General features: G+C 41.9%; 1 protein-coding gene across 1 annotated transcript in view; it reads left to right on the top strand.

Moving 5' to 3' along the window:
* The window catches only part of LOC127414831 (protein dispatched homolog 3-like), an 85,058-nt gene that overhangs the window by 25,077 nt on the left and 38,134 nt on the right, over positions 1-21,847 (top strand). Inside the window, exons 2-9 of the mRNA XM_051653166.1 lie at positions 818-1,820; positions 2,395-2,614; positions 3,609-3,745; positions 8,858-8,992; positions 9,114-9,274; positions 9,956-10,095; positions 10,274-10,362; positions 11,216-11,380. Of these exons, the coding sequence (XP_051509126.1) occupies positions 830-1,820; positions 2,395-2,614; positions 3,609-3,745; positions 8,858-8,992; positions 9,114-9,274; positions 9,956-10,095; positions 10,274-10,362; positions 11,216-11,380 (2,038 nt within the window). The 5' untranslated portion in view covers positions 818-829. The remainder of the gene's footprint in view (positions 1-817; positions 1,821-2,394; positions 2,615-3,608; positions 3,746-8,857; positions 8,993-9,113; positions 9,275-9,955; positions 10,096-10,273; positions 10,363-11,215; positions 11,381-21,847) is intronic.

Below are 21,847 nucleotides of genomic sequence, written 5' to 3' on the forward strand. Positions count from 1 at the left end.
CAAAATTATATTTTTCAGATAAGTATATGAGAACAATTAAGATTCTTTTGGCATGGTTTTTCATGCATTTTTTTTTTCTTTTTTCTGTAATGAATGTAATACAGTAATGAACATCATCCTATCTAGATGATCATACAATTATTTATTTATTTATTTATATTAAAATCATAAATTAAATTCAGTACATCATATACCGTCATGCTGTACAATTTATTTGTATTTTAAACATGTAATTTACAATTTAAAGAATATATCATTATATCAATTTATCATTTTATTTGTTTATTATTTATAACTGTTTATTAATGTATGTATGCATTTAGTTATAATTTTTTACAGTAATTAGAATAGATTTGTAATTGGGGATGGGGGTAATGAAAATTATGTCACAATAAAATTAAAAAAATGGTTTAATAGGCTTAATTTTCTTTATAATATTAGAAAAATATAATGCCAAATATAGTTTTTTTTGTTTTATTTTGTTTTAAACTTCCTCTGGGATCAGCATCTTATACCAGAGACCAAACCATCTGCCAGCATGATTGCTGCCCTGAGAGACTCAGTTCACCGTTTCTTTAATTTCCTTTTCACCACTCACTACCCAGAGGCCAAACTTTCCACTATAACACACAGAAAGACAGAGCTAACGGCTGTGTCCTTGTCTTTGTTGTGGCCATCTGAGAATAACCTGCCACTCTCTTACAGTTCCTACGTAAATCAACTGCACTTTATCGCAGTATTCACATATCTGGGAACAAACCGGAGCACCTCAAGGCCTGTAAGGCAATAATTTAAGCACTTTGTGTCTTTGTCACAGGCAGTGGCTGTCATGGACTCTGAAGACGAACCCTTGTTGCTTCAAGGTACCTGGAATGTGAGCGAGTTTGAAGAGCAAGAGGAGGAGGAAGAGGAGGAGGAAGATGATGGAGGGGTGGAAGAAGCCAGAGGAGGAGAGCAAATCTGTAGAGGGGTGTGGTGGGCTTTGGGCTGGGTGTACACGCAGCCCTGGGCGAGTGGGCTGGTTCTTGCAGCAGGGTTTCTGGTTCCATTTGCTCTCTCGGCTTTTATGTTCCTTCGCTGTGAACCGCTAGACATTGACCTTTCCTACAGCGCATTTGAGGTTAGGAGTCATTACTCTGCTGAACGTTTTGATGCTCTCACCATTGCACTGAAAAATCAGTTTGGGTCTTGGGACAGACACAGGCGTGACGCTGAGGGATTTGACTTTGAGGCCACTGCTCTGAGGGACCTTCTGTTGCTCATGGCAAACAGACAAGGAAATGATGTCTCTGAAATGGCAAATGTCTCAAAGCCTGCAGAGATCTTGGAAACAAGACAGACTGAGACAAGGGTACACAATGAGAATAAATGGTTTGGTAATGAGAAAAATAGCACAATGAAAGAGCAAAAGACAAACTACACAAGCACTAAAATAACTTCAAGTGCCAGCTCCCGTGTAGCCGAGGTTCGCTGTAAACCCAACACACCTTTAATCAGGAAACAAAGATTTGCAGGATACTCCTACCTCCAGACCCAAGCACTGTGGAGGATAGAACTAGTGTTTGTGGCTCAGGGGGACAAGGATAACAACATCTTCACCCCTGAACGCATTCTCACCATACACCATGTGGAGAAACTTCTAATGCAGCATCCACAATTTCAGCAGTTCTGCTGGAAGCCACTGGAGGCTCTACGAGACTTACCCTTGGGACCTTCCTTTTGTGCTCCTCCAAGCTCCGTTCTGTCATACCTCTTCCCCAGTGAGCGTGCAGGGAAGATCTATTATGATGGCATGGGACCTGATCTAGCTGATATACATGGTGAGTCCTCTGGGGGCCTATCCCACACTTATACGCAAGCTGTAAATTAGGTACCTAAAATCTTAATTTTCAACTTGTGTCAATTATAAAAATTATAATGATGATTGACTGTGTTGCAAATAGCCCCAAGAGCACTCTCACTGAAGGCAGTAGTGTAATGTTGTAGTAAGATTACTTAAGTAACCTTACCCAAATCTGATGCATTTGCTTCCATGCTGAAAAATCCAGGTAAAACCAGAATAAAGTGCTGGCTTTTGCATGGTTACTGGCTGGTCGAATCTGGACATTAGCCGGTCCAAACTGGTTTAAGTGATTGATTAGCTGGACTACCTGCTACCAACTGGACCTGGCTGAGCTAGTAGACTACCTGGGACCAGGTGGTACCATGTTTCAAAAGCCAAAAGCTGGTATGCCCTGGTTTTCCAGCAGGGTTAAAACTGGCTTACACATGCATTGAAGAGTATAAACAAATGGTGGGTTTTTAATCTTCAAAGGCCTCCTTCAGAGTTTAGCCCAAACTGAAACTGATGTCTTTTTGATCAAATTCCCTCAGGGTAGTTTTCTTTCTCTGCAGGTGCCTTGAGCTTGGCAATCACCCACCCCCAGTTTTACTGGTACGTGGATGAGTCACTCACACCAGACAAGCTTCAGTCCTCTCTCCTTCGCAGTGAGATCCATTTTGGGGCTCCTCTTCCCTCCTTCTACTCTCTCCAAGACAGACCGCTAGAACAGAGACGTCGGTTCAGAGACTTTGTGGTGCAGTATGCTGATATCTTGTCTCTGCAATCTACCAGGTGGGTGTTGATAAGGAGACTTGCTGGGGATATTTGTCTGGTCTTAATGCCATGTGCCATTAATGCATTGTTCATAAATGTAAATGCTGTTCCAAAATAACAAACAAACCTCAACAACAGCTTGTGGGCCATTAGACATGGTTTTTGGATCCCTCCCCCTCTTGTGAGAGAACCGGACAGTATCTCTGCATGTCACACAGAAGAGTGGGATTCAATTCCCTTTTTTGGTGATTTCTTTCTTTGGGAGGGGGAGGGGGGGGGGGGTATGGTGTACTGGTTAAAGTTTAGGGCTGGTAATGGGAAGATCCTGGTTTGATTGCTGCATGGACTGGTCCGGCAAGGTACTTGACCCGAGATTCCTCCAGAGGTGTTTTCCCTGTAATAAGTATATTCACATTTGATCAAATTTGAATAGGCTGCCAAACAACTACTGACTTACTAAATGACTAATTACACGTGGGAACATTAAGTCACTTAATTATTGATTAGTGCCAATGACAACTGTCATTGTTAGATTTAGATTTTGGCAATAATAATTTTTGCAAATAATACCCCAAAAGGATGATCACTGTGTTCGGAACCAAACAAAACTAGCCATGAATCAGGGATAATGAAGCATTAAAGATTTCATTACATCTGCAAAAATGCTATTAATATACATTCTGCTATCAAGACTTACATTGTAAGGCTCTTTGGCTGATGCTGTTCAAATGACACATCATTATTGCTTGGATGACAGTGGTAGGAGGTCTAGAAATGAGCCAATGGCCAGACGAGGAATAGACAGTCATTTTAGCACTGATGCTATAATAAGTCCTTTAAAAGCCCAAAGGTGTAATTAAGATAAACTTTTGCCATCCACTAATGTGTACCCATCTATATTTTCTGTCTCATTCCTCTCTTTTCCTCATCCGTTCTTCCTTTGCTATATATCCAGTGCTCTTCTTGTCTACCCATCTCTTTCATCCATTTATTCTGTTTCTTGTTTCCTCAGTAAAGTGAAGGTGCTGTACGGGGGCACAGAGTTATTTGATGATGAGGTACGGAAAACCTTCCACAGTGACATGCTGCTGGCTCTATTCAGTGGTGGCTGCATCACTATCCTTGTGTACGTTCTAACCTCATTTTCCGGTAAGATACTCAATGACCATTCTAGATTAAAGAAATAAGCCACAAGAGACCATGTGATTTAATTTCAGTTAAGAGGTGTTGGTATGATGCAAAGTAGAGACGCCAATGTTCAATTAATAACCAGTGGTGTTTGATGAGGCAAGCATCACTTTAATAAATTCTCAAACTTAGGTTTAGGGATTTGAACAAGAATTATTAACTTTGGCATGTAACTCGTTCACAGGTGCATATATTGGCTATTTTATGACAGCTTCAAACATAACTCATCCAAATTGATTTTAGAGCCAGAACTACTCATTCTATAAACATGTACAGTTGCACTATACCTGTGCACATGGTATTACAGTGCAGAAAACTGCATCTTATTCACTAACCACCAACAATCCTGTTTAACCAGGCACTAAATGCACTTAAATAGCTCTGCAGCATGAGTATTTGTATTAAGTAATTGTCATTCTTTTTGAGATCTGGAAAAGAAAGACTGAAAATTGCAAAGTGCAAATTGCATTCAGCACAAAATATTTGGTCACATTTTCAGTGTTATCTTATGTGCTTATTTTCTTCAGTATGGGCGATTTTAATCTCTGTGAATTCCTCCATCCCATGAGTGTAAATATACTAACACATTTGTGAAGTAAATAGTTTTTTTAATCAAATTATTGTACTTGAGACTTTTTTTAGTCTGAATTGCTAATGGAATTCTATCTTTCATCTACAAAAACCTCAATGTGCCTTGTGTCAACAGATAAGCTGCAAGTGATTTTGAAAGCAATCTGACTCATGTCTTAAACCTGCGCAGATGTTGCTGAGACTGTCAAGAAACATCATGAGATTATGACTTAATTAGACACAACAGTAAGCATGTACTTCAGCTACCAAATCTATTAAAAGCACAAGCAAAGCTATTTTGGATTGTCAGCAGATGCAGGCTTCAAGCTGTACCAGCTGTGGCTTTAGTTGTCCTGCAAAGTAAATCTTATTGATTTGGTCATTTGCTGGTTTCCTGGGTATATTCAGGTCATTATACTATTTTTGTCCAGGGATTCCTAAAATTAGCATTATTTTCTAACCGCTACTGCATCAACAAGAGTCTGGAAAACAGAAAATGGAACACTAAATTTCCATTTGACATTTTTCTGAAAACCTCAAAAATGACAAATTTTCACTCTACCTAACATCTGTACAAATTGTGCTTTATCTGTTTATCATATAACCTTACCTGAACTTTCAGGGTTCATTTACTCGTCGACTGCACAACGCTCACTTTTGCAATGTGCTGCCTTTTTAGAGAGGCAATGGAGAGCTCTTGAAAACAATAGGTCCAATCATCTTCGGTGCCAATTTGTAACTGTTTGTTACGAAACCTTAAGCGCACTCTGTGTGCTACAACACTTTAAGTTATTTAAAGTGATAAAAGCATGAAACCAGAGAAAAACATCTAGTGCTGTGATGTTTTGGTGTAGTATTGTCAGAACAGAATAGCATTGCAGTTTTCTGATTGCTAATAAATTGGTAAGGTGTCCACAGTTGCCAAAAAAGCCTTGATAAACTTAAACAGGTCTGTTATTTGTTAAAAAGTCACCAGTGCTGGAGACTGTGATGGAACAGCCAGCCTCATTAAATCTGTGTATGCACACTGGCGTTCTTGCAGGTCCAGGAAAGGAGCGGGTAGGGTATCTGTCGTGAATTAGAAGCGTAAATCCCTTTATTCTTTCCCCGATCTTCACTTGGCACCATAGCACAGTGAGAACGACAGACCCCCCTGCTTCTTTTGGAAACTTTACCCCTTTGGACACTTTATTCCCTTTTTTTTTTTACTTTTATGTTCTTTATTATTTAAAATAAATGTCAAATGTCAATGATATACCAAGGATATATAAGCAGCTGCTTCCCTCACTCTGGTGATGATTCTTCAGGCATCCCTCCATCTCCCTCTTTATATTTCAAAATGCCTATACCAATCATTTCAAATGGTCTTTCCATTTCTCGCTTAGTCCTATAGACCAATCCCATTGTTTACAAACATTGCAACGCATGCGCAGTAAGTGGTGGCAGAAAGTCAGTAGATGTTTGAGTTAGATTTGATAGATTAGACAGCTGGCACTAGCTGGCTCTTATAAATATGCATTTAAAAGATACTTTATAATTAAATTAGCTTTTAGGCCCAAAGCAAGCTAGGTTTGGGAACACTATTGCAAGTAACAAAGCTAATTATAGATGAAATTACTCTGACATCACACCGCAGGAAACCGCTTCCGGGTTCTTTCGAGCAGCAGATTTCAATGGTGGAAATAGGCAGCGCTGCAGATTTAATAAACTTTTAAGCATTATAGAATGTAATATTGTCTGTTAATGTTAATAAAAGTTATTATAAAGGAATATCTATGGTTTACAGTGAAGAAATTATGTGGGTTCTTTCTGAAATATCGGCAAACAAGTTTGAACTTGGTTCAATGAGCCTTAACACACTTCTAAAGCCTAAGAATTTGGGTACATATAAATTAAAACTACCATCAGACATACAATATGTGCCTTTACTGCTTAAATTATTAACCTACATTCAATAAATAATCATATTTTACATTAATATGTTCATATTTCATATCAAAACTTAATAACAGCTGTTTTTGATTGAACAATATTATTAACTGCATTCAAAATATATGCAAAGACATAATTTTAGCAGTATGACATTATTTTTATTCACAAACAGTGGTCCATGCGCTGCGGTGGTGGAGATGGCTCCCGTTCCTCCCGTTATATCCTATATGGTGGTCTTGATCATATAAGATCATCGTTAGTAGGACTGGCCCCGACCAAAGATTTTCCTAGTCCACTAGTTGTTGGTAGTTTAAGCCATTAGTCGACTAGTTTTCGCACATTTATGATATTAATTTAATTACTTATATATATATATATATATATATATATATATATATATATATATATATATATATATATATATATATATATATTTGAGAGGCATCAGAAAATGGTTTGAGTTCCAGGGCTGAGAAAGAATGTTATAAGTAACATTGCTAACACTGTTCTACAATACAGAGAAACACTAAACCTTAATAATAATAATGAGCCTTTAAAATATAAATTTTACAAGCGCACGCACGAAGCGAGCTGCAGCGACATCGGCAAAAGTAGTAATGATTCTGAATGTGTCGGAAAAACCAGCAAGGAGACTGTCTGAACATTTTGTTAATTTATAGAGAGAAATGCACATTAAGTTAAACATGCAGTAAGCGAGGTAATAATTTAGCTTACCCACTCCCCATGAACACTTGGATAAGCCTAATAGCGCATATTTATCAAGGTTATCTAACGTTAGAGCGAGTGGCCATGCTAAGTCGCTAATGTTAGGCTGCTTACATGTTTCAATAATATGCCATTTTTCAGGTTGATGAATGATAGGCGAACGTTTGCCTGCAGAGTTTGCATGTCACCTTCTTGGGGTCATCCTTTACCCTCTCAAAATGATCCCACACTTTGGATTTCCTGCCCGACATAATTAATTACCGCATGGACCAGCTGTGTAAACAATAATGTCTGTCCATCACTGACTGTGTGACTTCGCCACTTCCTTTTTTTTTCTGCGACCAACCAACCAGTCAAAACTTGGTCGACCAAGACTCTTCTCATCGACTAACGTTTTGTCGACTATTAGGGGGCAGCCCTAATCGTTAGAACATGTTTGACCTCATATCTGTCACAGCGACAGCACTTTGGAAATTAAAAACAGCTGTTTGCGATCACGATTTCTTCATAACAAAAGTTTATATCCACCAACAGCTGCTGCAGGTCAATTGTGTCTAATAGAGCAGATGCGAAAACAATGATGGTGACCCGTGAAATATCATCATTTATGTAAAAACCTAAGAGCTCAAGTCTAGTTCCGCAGTTGAGCCCCTCCGCTTCGGACAGCACGCCAAATACGTTTACTTTAATACACTCCAGGACTATATGTTCCAGCAAACTCGTGAAATTTAAACGATTTATGTAAAAAATATCTAAACATTTCTTGAGAAGCAGAATGTCAAAAGATAAGTGATTCTGATATGTTTCAGGAATAGTGGGGTTTATGCTTAAAAAAAAGAAAGGAACTAATTGGGTTTCCCTTGAAGTTTTTTTGCTTACTTTCTTACTCCATTACCAAACATTACAAACTGTTGTTAGATTTAAAAAAAATAAAAAAGGACAAGACATCTCCGAGACATCTGCTGAATGTCTTGTTGACATCCAAGACATATTTATTAAAATACTTCTTATAGACGTTTTGCATATTATGTAAAAATGACATCTTCCAGATATAAACACACACATCAACTGGACATCTGGTTGATGTACATGTGTGCTATCAGGGAATAGACCTTATTCACAATAGTGCCAGCTTTGATTTTTGATGGGAATGAAAATGAGGCTGTGGAGATAGACTTACCGTCTCTTCAATGGCGTGCAAGGTATAAAGCTATCAAAAAGATCCTACAGTAGATCACATCTAATTTTCAACAACTCACAAGTTTTTTCAATGTTTTGTCAGCAGAATGATCCAAAAACACTTAAAAAAAACTGTATAACCCACTGCAGATAGTGTGTGTCTATCCTTCACAGCCTTGTTGTCAATCCCGCCAAAAATCAAAGATGGCAATGCTTTGAATAAGGTCTATTACTTCCTGGTTTCAATGCGGAACAAGAACCCAGATCTCCCACATTGCTGTCTGACACTACACGCTTTCAGTTGCGCCTTAGGAGAAATTTAACACATTTGAACTGATGCAAAAATGTCTGATGGGCAATGGTGCTTGTCAGTAACTCAGCATGATGGGGCCGATCCCAGGGTACTGGAACATTCGGAAGCAACAGGCCAACTTCCCATCTGATCATGTTGCAACTTCAATCTATTTTGCTACCTCTCTTTACACGCTTGTTGTGTAGCTAACTACTTTATAAAAAGTGTAGCTTAACTCAAGTTTAACTAAATTATGAGTAGCTTGTAGCTTGGCAAACTACCATTTCAGAGTAGCTTAACCAACATTCCCTCAAGTCACCAGTGTTAATTCTTTACCTAACATTATGCTCCATCCCCATTTTGTGTCTCTGCAGTGTTTCTAACGTTCTTTGGCTTGGCCAGTATTGGTCTGAGCTGTCTCGTAGCACTCTTCTTGTACCATGTGATGTTTGGAGTGAAATACCTCGGTATTCTCAATGGGGTGGCAGCCTTCGTCATCATTGGCATTGGTGATAATAAATAATCAAACTATGACCTTGTCAGATTTCCACATATAACATTTATATGTACTTTGGTGTTACCATATTAATTTAGAGCTTCTTTCTTTCTCTTACTCTCTCTCTCTTTCAGGTGTGGATGATGTGTTTGTGTTCATAAGTACCTTCAGACAGGCAGCTCACCTGACTTGTTCAATGCAGCGTATGATTTACACAGTAAAGACAGCAGGCAGAGCCACGTTCTTGACGTCCTTCACAACGGCAGCAGCATATGCTGCAAACACCTTCTCACAGGTGTAGTCAGTGAAGCAGAATAAACATGTCCTGAAAATCAGTTTTCAAAATTTTGACCATTTTAAAGGCTGTGTTAGTTTTTCTAAAGTGGGCATATTCAGAACTCTTGTTGGATTATTGTTGTTTGCTGAAGTTTCTTGGACCTAAAAAATTATTTAGTTCAAATGATAATTATACAGGCTTTTTTTTTTTTTTTTTTTTTTTTTTTTGCTTCTGTACCTTTAAGTTCTATATATAATATACAGTATATGTCATATATAAAATACTGCAGATATCTAACACTTAAAGAGTCACTTGGATTTGAGAGGGTATGACAAAATAAGCCAAGTGTCTGAGTGAACTTGCGTGTTCATACGTGACCTCATGTTTGTAGTTCATCACTTTGAAGCTCAGGATCTAACATCAATCATAAATAAACACGAGCACAAATGATGAAATAAGCTGCAATAACATATAAAGCAGACAGTCAATGATTCTTTATCTGTACTGAGAAGTCCTAAATTATTCCAGGTAGCTTTTGGAACCATGGGGGTTTTATGTTTCTGTCACCAGCTCATGTTTTATGCAGTGTTGGCATAATGAGAATCATGATAGCTAATTCTTTTTAAAACAAGCGAAGAAGTGCAACATTTCGGACAACACCTGATGCGTGACCTTTAACTGTTTTGCATGTGTTGTTAGATCCCGGCGGTTCATGATTTTGGTCTGTTCATGTCCCTCATTGTGAGCTGCTGCTGGCTTTGGGTGTCCTTTCAAATGCCTGCTGCTCTCTGCATCTGGACCCAATGTGGAGCTGCCCGTCGCAATGCCTGTCCCAATTGGTAAACTGTTATAGGTTTTCTAGCCTATTTCAAAATGATTTACAGTGTCTTCTTTTGATAAATGTGCATATTGTTTTCCCTGAATGTCTTATGTTTGATCTCACAGCTACATAACATCATATTATTGTTGTATTTTTAATTCATTAACATTGAGATTATTAAAATATATCTGTTACAGGTGGAACAGCCTAACTAAACTGTCTGCCAGCCCCAGTCCTCTCTCAGATGAAGATGATGTTGCTCTCCTAACTGTAGAAATGGAACCAGGTAAGACAGACACTTACCTGGTCTTTCAGGGGGGCCTGAGCAATCACACAGATATTTAATGAGAAAAGAATGTCATGGAAAATTAGAAAAACTAATTATGAGACGTGATTTTATTCAAATAGTGTAACATTACACAATAAAGCTATGTGGTTAGAGGGGAGGGGTTAAAAAGTAAAAGGGCTTTATGAAGTCAGCAAAAAAGGAAAGTAGTTCAATCAGGACCACTTCCGTCAAATGAATACTTGAATACTTTATTCATTTATAGACATGTGAAGCATCTGTTGGTGTTAGGGGGTATGGTTCTGTTCTGGGCAATTTCTCCGCCCATCCATGAAGTCATTCATGGACCGAGCAGAGTGCAGCAAATAAAAACCACCAGGGGTAACAGAACAGATCCAGCAGAATTATTACAACATTGTTCCATTTTTTTTTTTTTTACATTCTGACAGTGCTACATGATACAATTGTTCACTTGCATAACACTTACTAGAACTTCAGATACTGTATATCAAGTTGGCAGTCAAGAACAAATCAGAATAACACTTTTTAGAGCACAAAACAACAAGACACATATAGAGAAACTAAAGGCAATGTGCCATACAGAGGTGAAGCTGGGGATGGAGGAGGGTGTCATGTGCATCTTGCATCCATGCAATGGAAAGAAAATGAATGAACGAATGAATGGAGGACTTAAATAGGACAGAGCATCTGAATTGTATTGGTAGACTTCATGATCAGCCGAGTGACAGCTCACATGACCTGACAGAACTAATTCCATGCTTGATTTTCAGTACACATTTTTATAAGATTGCAAAGACAATTTGTTTTTTTTTCTCTCTCTGTTTTAATTCAGGTCTGTGTGACTCAGAGTCAGATTCAGCCTTACTGTCTCTCTCTGTAGAAGCTCCCTTGGATTTGTCCACTGAAGGCAGTGTAGGGATTGTCAGTGCCCACCTTCAGAGGACATTGAGACACTGGGTGGCAAAACCAGTAGTGGAGACACGTAAAACTATTATAGGTGAGCACATTCACATTTTGATTACAATGAAGTTACACTATATTGCCAAAAGTATTCGTTCACCCATCCAAATAATTGAATTCAGGTGTTCCAATCACTTCCATGGCCACAGGTGTATAAAATGAAGCACCTAGGCATGCAGACTGCTTCTACAAACATTTGTGAAAGTATGGGCCGCTCTCAGGAGCTCAGTGAATTCCAGCGTGGTACTGTGATAGGATGCCACCTGTGCAACAAGTCCAGTCGTGAAATTTCCTCGCTACTAAATATTCCACAGTCAACTGTCAGTGGTATTATAACAAAGTGGAAGCGATTGGGAATGACAGCAACTCAGCCACGAAGTGGTAGGCCACGTAAAATGACAGAGCGGGGTCAGCGGATGCTGAGACTTTCTGCAGAGTCAATCGCTACAGACCTCCAAAGTTCATGTGGCCTTCAGATTAGCTCAAGAACAGTGCGTAGAGAGCTTCATGGAATGGGTTTCCATTTTGGACAATTCCATGCTCCCAACTTTGTGGGAACAGTTTGGGGATGGCCCCTTCCTGTTCCAACATGACTGCACACCAGTGCTCAAAGCAAGGTCCATAAAGACATGGATGAGTGAGTTTGGTGTGGAAGAACTTGACTGGCCTGCACAGAGTCCTGACCTCAACCCGATAGAGCACCTTTGGGATGAATTTGAGCAAAGACTGCGAGCCAGGCCTTCTCGTCCAACATCAGTGTCTGACCTCACAAATGCGCTTCTGGAAGAATGGTCAAAAATTCCCATAAACACACTCCTAAACCTTGTGGAAAGCCTTCCCGGAATAGTTGAAGCTGTTATAGCTGCAAAGGGTGGGCCGACGTCATATTAAACCCTATGGATTAAGAATGGGATGTCACTTAAATTCATATGCGTCTAAAGGCAGGTGAGCGAATACTTTTGGCAATATAGTGTATCTCAAAAAACATTGGTTGTGTTTCAATGCCTAGTGAGCAAACTACAGTACCTACTGTGCCTTGACAGCATTTCTGAACTTCATTATCATGTCTGATAGAGGAATAATTGTTAACAGCTTCTATAGGAGTAGACCTATAATTATCAAAAATGGTGTCAATGGTGTAAAAATGTACAGTCCTGGCTGCAGCACTTCCCGCAACCCTATATAGGATAAATGGTTATAAAAAAATTGATGGATGGATGGATGGATGGATGGTTGGATGGATAGATAGATAGATAGATAATATATAATGCATTGTACAGTATATTAATACTCCTTATAAATGCATAAAGCACTGATATATGGTTATTCCTTTTCAGCTAATGTATACATAATCTGTGCATGAATAAAATGAAAATTTCCTGGCTGTTTTGCTTCAGACTCACTTTAATGTGTTTCTTATTTTCAAGGTCAGTTTGTTCATTGTTAATACAAAAGAACTCTGAACTGCATTGCTTATGTGCATTCAACAGTGCAGTAAAGCTTTTATTAGCATGGCAGAGTGTACCAAGCAATTTCAACAAATGTCTATTGTTTAAATGCATATTTATGCCACACCATGCATGTCAATAAGCTAAATTAGTGCCCGTTTTTTCCCCAGGTCACCATTTCTCTTTACTCTTATTTCATGAGCAGCCTGAGCAGTGTTAATACAGAGGCAGTTATAGACTTACAGAGACAGGTGCACACTATTGTTTTAACAGTTTATTGCAAATTTACAATACAAGACAGGGAACATTCCAACATTTTAAGACATTAAACGTAATAATAATAATAATAATAATAAAGACAACAAATTCCGCATTAAGGCTCAACACAGCTGAGAGACACAACAGACTGATTAATGACACAAACTCTTACCGGAGATTCCACATTGGAGAGGACACACTGTTCAAAATGTCGGTTTCTATCGTGAATGACTCTTGCGCACCAGCTACCGTGAAATAGGGAGGAATCTCTCTCTCTCTTTCTCTCACACACACCCACACACACGCACACATACACAGACCACACCTCGCCCAGAGGGGGGGGGTATTTAAGTGGAAATATGTCACATGGTCTTGCCGAGCTATGTCGGAAGTATGCCATGTGGAGAAGTCCCATGGTAGATCCTACCCTATGGGGGAGGAGTTACTACAAGCATGGAGACTGGGGCAGAGAGGCCTGTAGGATGATGTAAACCTACAGGCCTTGGACGGGAGCTTTGGGCGCCCGCGCCAGGTGGCGGCACTCTGTGGGCATAGGTGCACCGTGAGTGCCTTTATCCACCGGGGGGATTGCCGGCGGGGAAGCTGAAAGATTGGGACCAGGCAGTAAAAAGTACCTGCCACAACCTTTTCAGCTCTTCATGCACTTCCGGAAAGAAAGGAATGGGGGCGGGGCGTGGCTTTGAGTGGTGCTGCGAGCCCAGGAACCAATCATTGAGCTGCGAGGGTTCAGGGGAGAGCGGAGGGTTCAACTCTAGCCCGACACTCATGGCTGCCCGGGAAAGCATGTCATCATCTCCGCGTCAGCCTGTGACTGGGCGACCGCACCCGAAGGGAGGAGCCCAGCTGAGCCTTCTGCATCCGACGGGACGAGCCTGCTCTCCGATGCTGCGCTCGAGAGCTCATCACCTTCGCGGGCTCCAAATAAGAGGTCGAACTCACCGTGAGACGAGTCGGCGGACTCATCCGGAAGCCCGATCGGGCCAGACGAGCGTGTTGAGGAATGGGAGGTCCGCTGGGGGATACCCGGCAGAGGTGGTCCCATTGGGTCCCCAAATCGCCCCCAGTGCTAGCCGCGCTGGCCTCATACCCGTGGGTAGAAGGACCGAGGCGGGGAGCCTCTGGGGTGGCTTGCTTTCTTACGAAGGTAAGCCGCGACCGCATCGTTGCCATGGACATGTTCTCGCAATGAGTACATGACCCATCCACGAATGCTGTCTCCGCATGAGCAGTGCCCAGACACGAAAGACAGTGATCGTGACCGTCAGAAGGCGAGAGATAACGAGCGCAACCAGGAATAACACACAAACGGAATCTTTAAAAAGACGTGTCTTTAAAAAGACGTTCCGTGTGTGCCGCTTTTTTAGAGATATATACTCTTTTAGAGAAATATACTCTATACCAAAGCACCCAGGGGCATTCTCTGTAGTGCACCAGTGCAGAGGAGGGAGAAGCCGCTGAAATGCACCATCAGATCCAGCAGAGGTGAATGAACAGTCGTGGGAATTCAGCTCAGTGCGCATGACCGTTCGGCTCCGAGGAGAAAATCTGAATGAGTGGTTGCATACCAGCTCCTTTTATACCCGTATGTCTGGGGCGGTGGTATGCAAATACCACTCGCCAATTTTCATTGGCCTTTTATCAAAGACCAGAGGTGTCTCGGGCTCCAAAGAGTGACCCCTAGTGTCACTACATCGACACAACGTCGAGTGAGTGACAGATAGGGAACCAGGCTCACTGTGGGGGCTAGTTCCCCTCTGGCTAAACAGCATGAATATAATGCCAATATTCGTATTTTGTGTGCAGTGCAAGTCATGGTTTGTAAACTAAATTTGTAAACTAAGTAAGTGTTTAGGGCCAGTGTTTAAATAAAGATTTTGTATGAACTGTAAGATTAATGACTGATGTCTTCGAAGTCCATCCTGGATTAGCTGCAGAAGTTCACATAGATGCATTGTCCTTTGTTAGTTGGCTGATGAAAACTTTTGTTGGCAATTAATTGATAGTCTATGTATTCCATTTCAAGAGTATAGTCAATCAATAGATAAAAGTGATGCACGCAGAGATCAGTGAGGTGCAGCGCAGTTCAACTGTCAGGCCATTTCGGTGAGGTTCGGTGGGGTCCATCCTAAATCCAAGGTTCAGGCAGTGGTATATGAAGTATCCAATGTTTTACAGTTGGAGTTGGCATCAGTTCATCCTCTAAAGTCCATCATAAAAGACTGAAGTGATATCTGGCAAGCACTGGCTGTAGTTTTTCGTCATCACTCAGTGACACGTAGCAGAGGAGTCCGACACCAAGCAGGAACGGAGGTGGATCTGGCCGACTCTGGTAACCCCGGGATATGAAACAAATATTAATGTAGATGCCATTCGAATTATCGCACAGTTATAGATTATGAGAATATTTCTGAGAAATTATTCTGGTTCTGGCAGACCTAACTAAAGCAGCCTAATTGTGAGTTGATGGATAAATTAGGTGTATGCCTGGCTAAATAGATAAGCCTTTAGTCTAGACTGAGTGAGTGTGTCTGCGTACCGAACAGTGTTAGGGAGACTATTCCATAGTTTAGGAGCCAAATATGAAAAGGATCTACCTCCTTTTGTGGATTTTGATATTTTAGGAACTATTAACAGGCCAGAATATTGTGATCATAATGAACATGATGGAATATAGCGTGATAGAAGGTCACTTATGTACTGTGGAGTTAGACCATTCAAAGCTTTGTATGTAGTTAACAGTCATTCAGTACATTAAGGTAGTCAGCTGACTTCATTTTATTGCCGCATAACTTTGCTGAGCCTAGACCTGACCAACTGAAGCAACCCCAGATCATAACACTGCATCCAGAGGCTTGTAATGTGGGCATTATGCATGACGGGTGCATCGCTTCATGCACTTCCCTTCTTAACCTGACACTCCCATTGCTTTGGAATAGGGTAAATCTGGACTCATCAGACCACATGGCCTTTTTCCATTGCTCCACAGTCCAATCTTTATGTTCCCTAGCAACTTGAAGTAGTTTTTTCTAATTATGAAAATGCTCTTACTTTCACTATTAAACATAGCCATAAGTTATATTGTTGATTTTTTACGATGTGACTTCATCAAGTGTTTTAGTGATCTTCGATCATGATCATTCAAGATTTTGTTCTGACCACATTTCTTCCGCGAAGCTGACGGTTCACCACTATACTTCCAGGTTTTAATAATGCGTTGGACAGTTCTTAACCCAATTACAGTGATTTCAGCAATCTTTTTAGTTGTTTTCTTTGCTTGATGCAGGCTCATAATTTGCCCCTTCTGAAACAAAGTAACATCTTTTCCACGACCACAGGATATGTCTTTCGACATGGTTGTTTAAGAAATGAGAAGCTACACACTGCATCAGTTAGGGTTAAAAGAATTGTTGCCAGCTGAAACATTATTTCTGAAATATTATTCACTGCAATAATGATCCAGTTGTAGGCTCTTAAGTATCTGCTTATTTACACTGGGGGCCAAAAATTTGGAATTATGTAAATATTTTGCTCTTATGGAAAGAAATTGGTACTTTTATTCACAAAAGTGGCATTCAACTGATCACAATGTATAGTCAGGACATTAATAATGTGAAAAATTACTATTACAATTTGAATTTTTTTTTTCAGAACTTAAACTACTTCAAAGAGTTTTCATCAAAAAATCCTCCACGTGCAGCAATGACAGCTTTGCAGATCCTTGGCATACTGTGGCAACTCAAAAGCAAACACAAAGACAATGTTAAGCTTCATTTAATGAATCAAATAGCTTTCAGCAATGTTTGATATGATGGAAGTGATTTTCTAGTACCAAATTAGCAATTTAGCATGATTACTCAAGGATAAGGTGTTGGAGTGATGCCTGCTGGAAATGGGGCCTGTCTAGATTTGAGCTGTCTAGTTTTTTACATCAGTAATTTCCTGACTATACTTTGTGATCAGTTGAATGCCACTTTGGTGAATTATAGTACCAATGTGTGTGTGTGTGTGTGTGTGTGTGTGTGTGTGTGTGTGTGCTTGTGTGTTGAAAAATTGTTGTATTTAGTTTTTCTATTTAGTTTATTAAAATAAATACTCTGAAACATTTTGAAATTTTGAAAATATTGAATATATTGAGAGTATGTGGATGTGATATGTACCCAGAAAATAAAATACCAGGTTAACAAGATCAGAAATTATGGAATTCAAATTGATCTTAAAAAAGATCTTGAAAAACAATGGTAAGAATATTGTTAATCCCTGGCTGTCATAAAAAAAAAAGAAAAAAAAAAGAAAAATAGACAGCCAGTTACAGTATGCACATTCACCCGATATGAATTAGTATAATCACAATGAAAAGAGAAATTATGGTCAAGTGTTCAAAATGAACAAAAGCCACACAAAGAATCCATCTCAAAATGATGTTTCCTTAACAAAGTTCGGGATGAGCAAGTTCATTTAATCCACCCTATTACGATGCCAGAGTAAACATATATAAACAGCTGCTTACCTCCATGCTATGATGATGCTTCCTGCATTCTGCCCCATTCAAACTCAAAGATGTCTTTGGAACTCAAACTTTTTCCCTCCGACGAGGAATTCTCTACAGTCCCTGACTCGCCTCAACAGCACGATGAGTCCGCGATCATCTCTCCTTCTTCTCACGCTACTTCCAAACTTCCAAACTTGAGCATCTCGCTTCCCGGCACTGCCTCAGAGACGTACCTTCTCCTACTCCCTCCAGATCTTCCAAAGCCTCCACAACTGCTGCTTCTAACACACCAGATCATCCAGTCATTCCCATGCCTTAGCAGTCACCGATATTCCGTTCTCCTGGCGTGCTAATAAACAGAACTCTACAACCTGTATGTCTTGGAAAAACGTGGCATCGCTCTTTCAACATCTTCACCTTCTGCCAACCCTTCTAAATGCTCCAAACGCTCCAAATCAACTACTTCTAATCAAAAACATCCAGAAACTCCTGCAATTCCTCCATCTCAACAAACCAGCACCGTTGGAAGCAATATTTCTCGCATGGTATACACGGACGTACACCGTCTGTGAATACACTCCACCCTCGGAAGACGCATCACTATCCCTGCCCCTGCCAAGCTTCCTCCTCCCTCCTCTCTCCTCCTCCAGCCACCCAGCACAAATCCTTGCTCGCTGTCTCAGCCTCCAGGAAACTTACCACACAATACACAATAAAATCTTCACACATTTCCAGGTTTTCCTAATACATATTCCGGCCAGCCCCACCTCTGCTCTTTCTGTTCAATCTGCTCCCTATTCGAATGTATTTTCTTCCATACCTGCCTATCCATGGGCTCCTGGAGTGGATTCCTGCATGAGGCTGCCTCTGCTGGAAACTACCGCTCCAAACCCATTCCCCTCTTCACTATACCCCTATTCTAACTTTCAAACCAACTTCCCTCTTTCCAGGGTCGATCCCAGTGTGAGGCTGCCTCCACAAGAGACCGCGTCTTTGATTTATTTCCCCTTAACCCCGTTTCAGTTCGACCTCCCACCTTCACTCTATAAACAGCCAAACCTCTCGCCATGCCTTCAAACGCACCAGCTACAGAGCCTCCACAGGTCTCCAACACCCTCCGCACTCAAATCTTAGCAGAGATTCAGATCATTGGCTCCAGAGGCAGACCCAACTCCTACCCCTGTTCCTCCCTATTCCGAACTGAGGTTTCTCTAAATCACCCACTCAAACCCCTCCATCAGACATCTCTAGACTTCATTCTCCAAGCCATTCCTCAGTGGACCCTCCAAACCTACTGGACATCCTGGAAATGTTCCCACAAATTTCTCGAAACCTACAAACTTCCCTGCACAGATTTCTCTCTTCTTTCCGTTTCATCTTTCGTCTCCTATCTCAACCAAACCAAAGGTCTTTATGCTGGGTCAATCAAAGGGTATTTCATCTTCAACCTGCCAACTCCCATCCAATCCTTTCAATCACTCGCCCAATATCTGCATTACAGATGTTCACAGTGACATGGAGGAGGGTGGGGCCTCCGTGATTACGCATGCCCGGCCCCCAATCAGGCTAATCAGCTGAGGAGAGGGATAAGTGCAATGAGATGCGGCAGTTCTAGAGAGAGCTACAGGCAGCTGCCCTGTATGCGTTTGTGTTTATGTTTTGTCTTTATGTTTTAATGTCTCATTAAACATTACTTTGATGCTACATCCGGTTCCTGCCTCCTTCTTTCCACTGAACCCTGTTACATTGGTGCCAAAACCCGGGAAGGAGGAGGGATGTGCCATCGTAAAGTCCTCGCCACTACCATCCACCCCAAAGGAGCATTCGTGGCCATCCTCTGGGGGACAGAGGAGTTGCAACTGGCTGCCTGGATGTGGAGGAACGGCCGTCATCCACAAGGAGAGGAGGGGCTCACTGCCAGCTGCCTGGAGCAGTGGGGCCGCTACCAGGGGCGGAGGAGTTCCCTATCGGCCGCCAAAATGCGGTGGGGTCGGAAGAAGGCCGCCGTCCACAAGGGGAGGAGGGGCTCTCTCCCAACTGCCTAGAGTGGTAGAGCCGCTGCCAGGGGCGGAGGAGTTCCCTACCAGCCACCGAAACGTGGAGAGGCATTCCGTTCACCAGGGGTCGGAGGACTGGCTCCGGTCTGCCCAAGAACGAGTGGCTGTTGTCCACCAGAGGGTGGAGGAGTGATCGAGGACCAGGTGACAGCGTGTGTGGGAACCGGCGAGTACGTATTTCCTCTCTCTCCTCTCACTGTTGCTCTGCGTTGGCCTTTCCCTCTCCTCTTTTTGTTGTTTTGTTTTTCCCTCCCCTTGTCTCCCTCCCAGGTCGTGGAAGGTGGGGAAGGCCTGCCGGCAGGCGGGGCCGGAAGGCCAAGCCCTTCCGGCCTGAGGCAAAGGACAGGGAGGAGGGTGGGGCCGGGCATGCATAGTCAATTGGGCTAATCAGCCGAGGAGAGGGATAAGTGCAGCGAGATGCGGCAGTTCGAGAGAGAGAGAGCTACAGGCAGCTGCCCTGTATGCATTTGTGTTTATGTTTTGTCTTTATGTTTTAATGTCTCATTAAACATTCCGTTGATGCTTCGTCCGGTTCCCGCCTCCTCCTTTCCATTGAACCCTGTTACATTCACAAACTAGATCCCCTCTCAACCCGCTCTTCACGGATGACAACAACCATGCAGCATCTCAGTACTGGTTCCAAAAACATCTAAAATCAGTCCTCCTCAAAACTGGCATTCCACCAAACTCTTACTCCACCCATTCATTCCGCATTGGCGCCGCAACCACAGCAGCACAAAAAGGTCTACCCGATCAGCAAATCCGCTCACAAGGCCGGTGGTCATCTGACGCATTTAATATTTATATATGTACAAACTATCTACAAATCAAGAAAGTGCACCTTGCCCTATTAAAATAAAAAAATAAAAAGCTCGCACTGCCTTGTCCACATTTTCATGGGCTTTCCCGTTCTGATACTGCAAGGGTCCACCCCGGCCGGCCTGGAAGCCCTCCCGTCCGTACTGCTGCAAAGGCCCTCCCACATGCATACATCCAAGGGGTGTCCCATTCAAAACACAGGAGGGTCCTCCCGTTCGGATGCCGCGAGAGTCCACCCCAGAAAGCCTGGAAGCCCTCCTGTCCGTACTGCTTCAAAGGCCCTCCCACACACATACATCAAGTGTTCTCCCGTTCAAATAACAGTGGGGGTCCTCCTGTGCAAATGCTGTGTCAGCTTACATTTGTTTGTATCGTGGGCTCTCCCTTTCATATCGCTGTGAGGTCCTTCCCATTTCAAATGCAGTGAGGTCCCCTGTTCGATTGCAGGATTCTCGAGCGGCAGCCGAGCCCCACACACATTTGCTGCGCAGGCACCTCCCGTCGAAAGAATTGCATCTGGAGGGACGCTTATGGTCTGGTCCAGGTGGCTCGGGTTCTCCCACGCCTGGGTCAGACCTGCCCTATCAGGGGGGGCAGCCCCCCTTATTCGGGCATGACGAATCCCTCCAGCTGCAATTACAACAGCTCTCTGCGAGAGCTCATTTCTGTGCAGTCGCAACCGCCACTGTTTTTCAGTGTTTCAACCTAATTTAACTCTCTAATTCCTCCCTATCCTGCACCTTTTGGTTTCCTATCCTCCAAGCGGACCCTAGTGTGAGTCTGCCTCCGCTAGCATCTCCGTTTGTTCTATCTTCTTTGACACCTCCGCCCATCTCACACACAAGACTGGGCAAGTGCCCCCGTTCCCTTCCAGTACATCGTTTCAATTTCCAATCTTTCTCACAAGGCTACAACGCCAGCAACTTGCTTTTCTGTTTCTTGACTTCTTTTGGGGGGCTTTGAGCTCAGGTCAAGTCTTGAGCCCTCCGCCAGGGACAGCAAGCCACATATGTTTACGCTATCCTCAATGCAGGATTACATTAACTTGCGAACTACCGAACTGAATTTTTTATATAAATCACCTACAGGCTGAATACAGAATTAATTAACTCCCCTTTATGCCGTCTCAGACTTTCTTTTTTTCTGCGTAACACAAAGATATTTTGAAAGATATATGATATGTTTATATCCATACAATTCAATACAAGTCAATGGGGTCCAAAACTTGTAAGCTCCAGAAAGGACATAAAGGCATCATAAAGGTGACTTGAGAGGTTTAATCAATTAAGTCTTTTGAAGCAATACGATCGGTTTTGGTGAGAAACAGACCAAAATGTTACTCCTTTTTCACTATAAATCTTGGCATCTGCAGTGTCCTTGGCGCATTCATGAGAGAAGCTTGATTACACTTC

The sequence above is a fragment of the Myxocyprinus asiaticus genome, chromosome 24 (assembly GCF_019703515.2).
Source record: "Myxocyprinus asiaticus isolate MX2 ecotype Aquarium Trade chromosome 24, UBuf_Myxa_2, whole genome shotgun sequence".
Lineage (NCBI taxonomy): Eukaryota > Metazoa > Chordata > Actinopteri > Cypriniformes > Catostomidae > Myxocyprinus > Myxocyprinus asiaticus.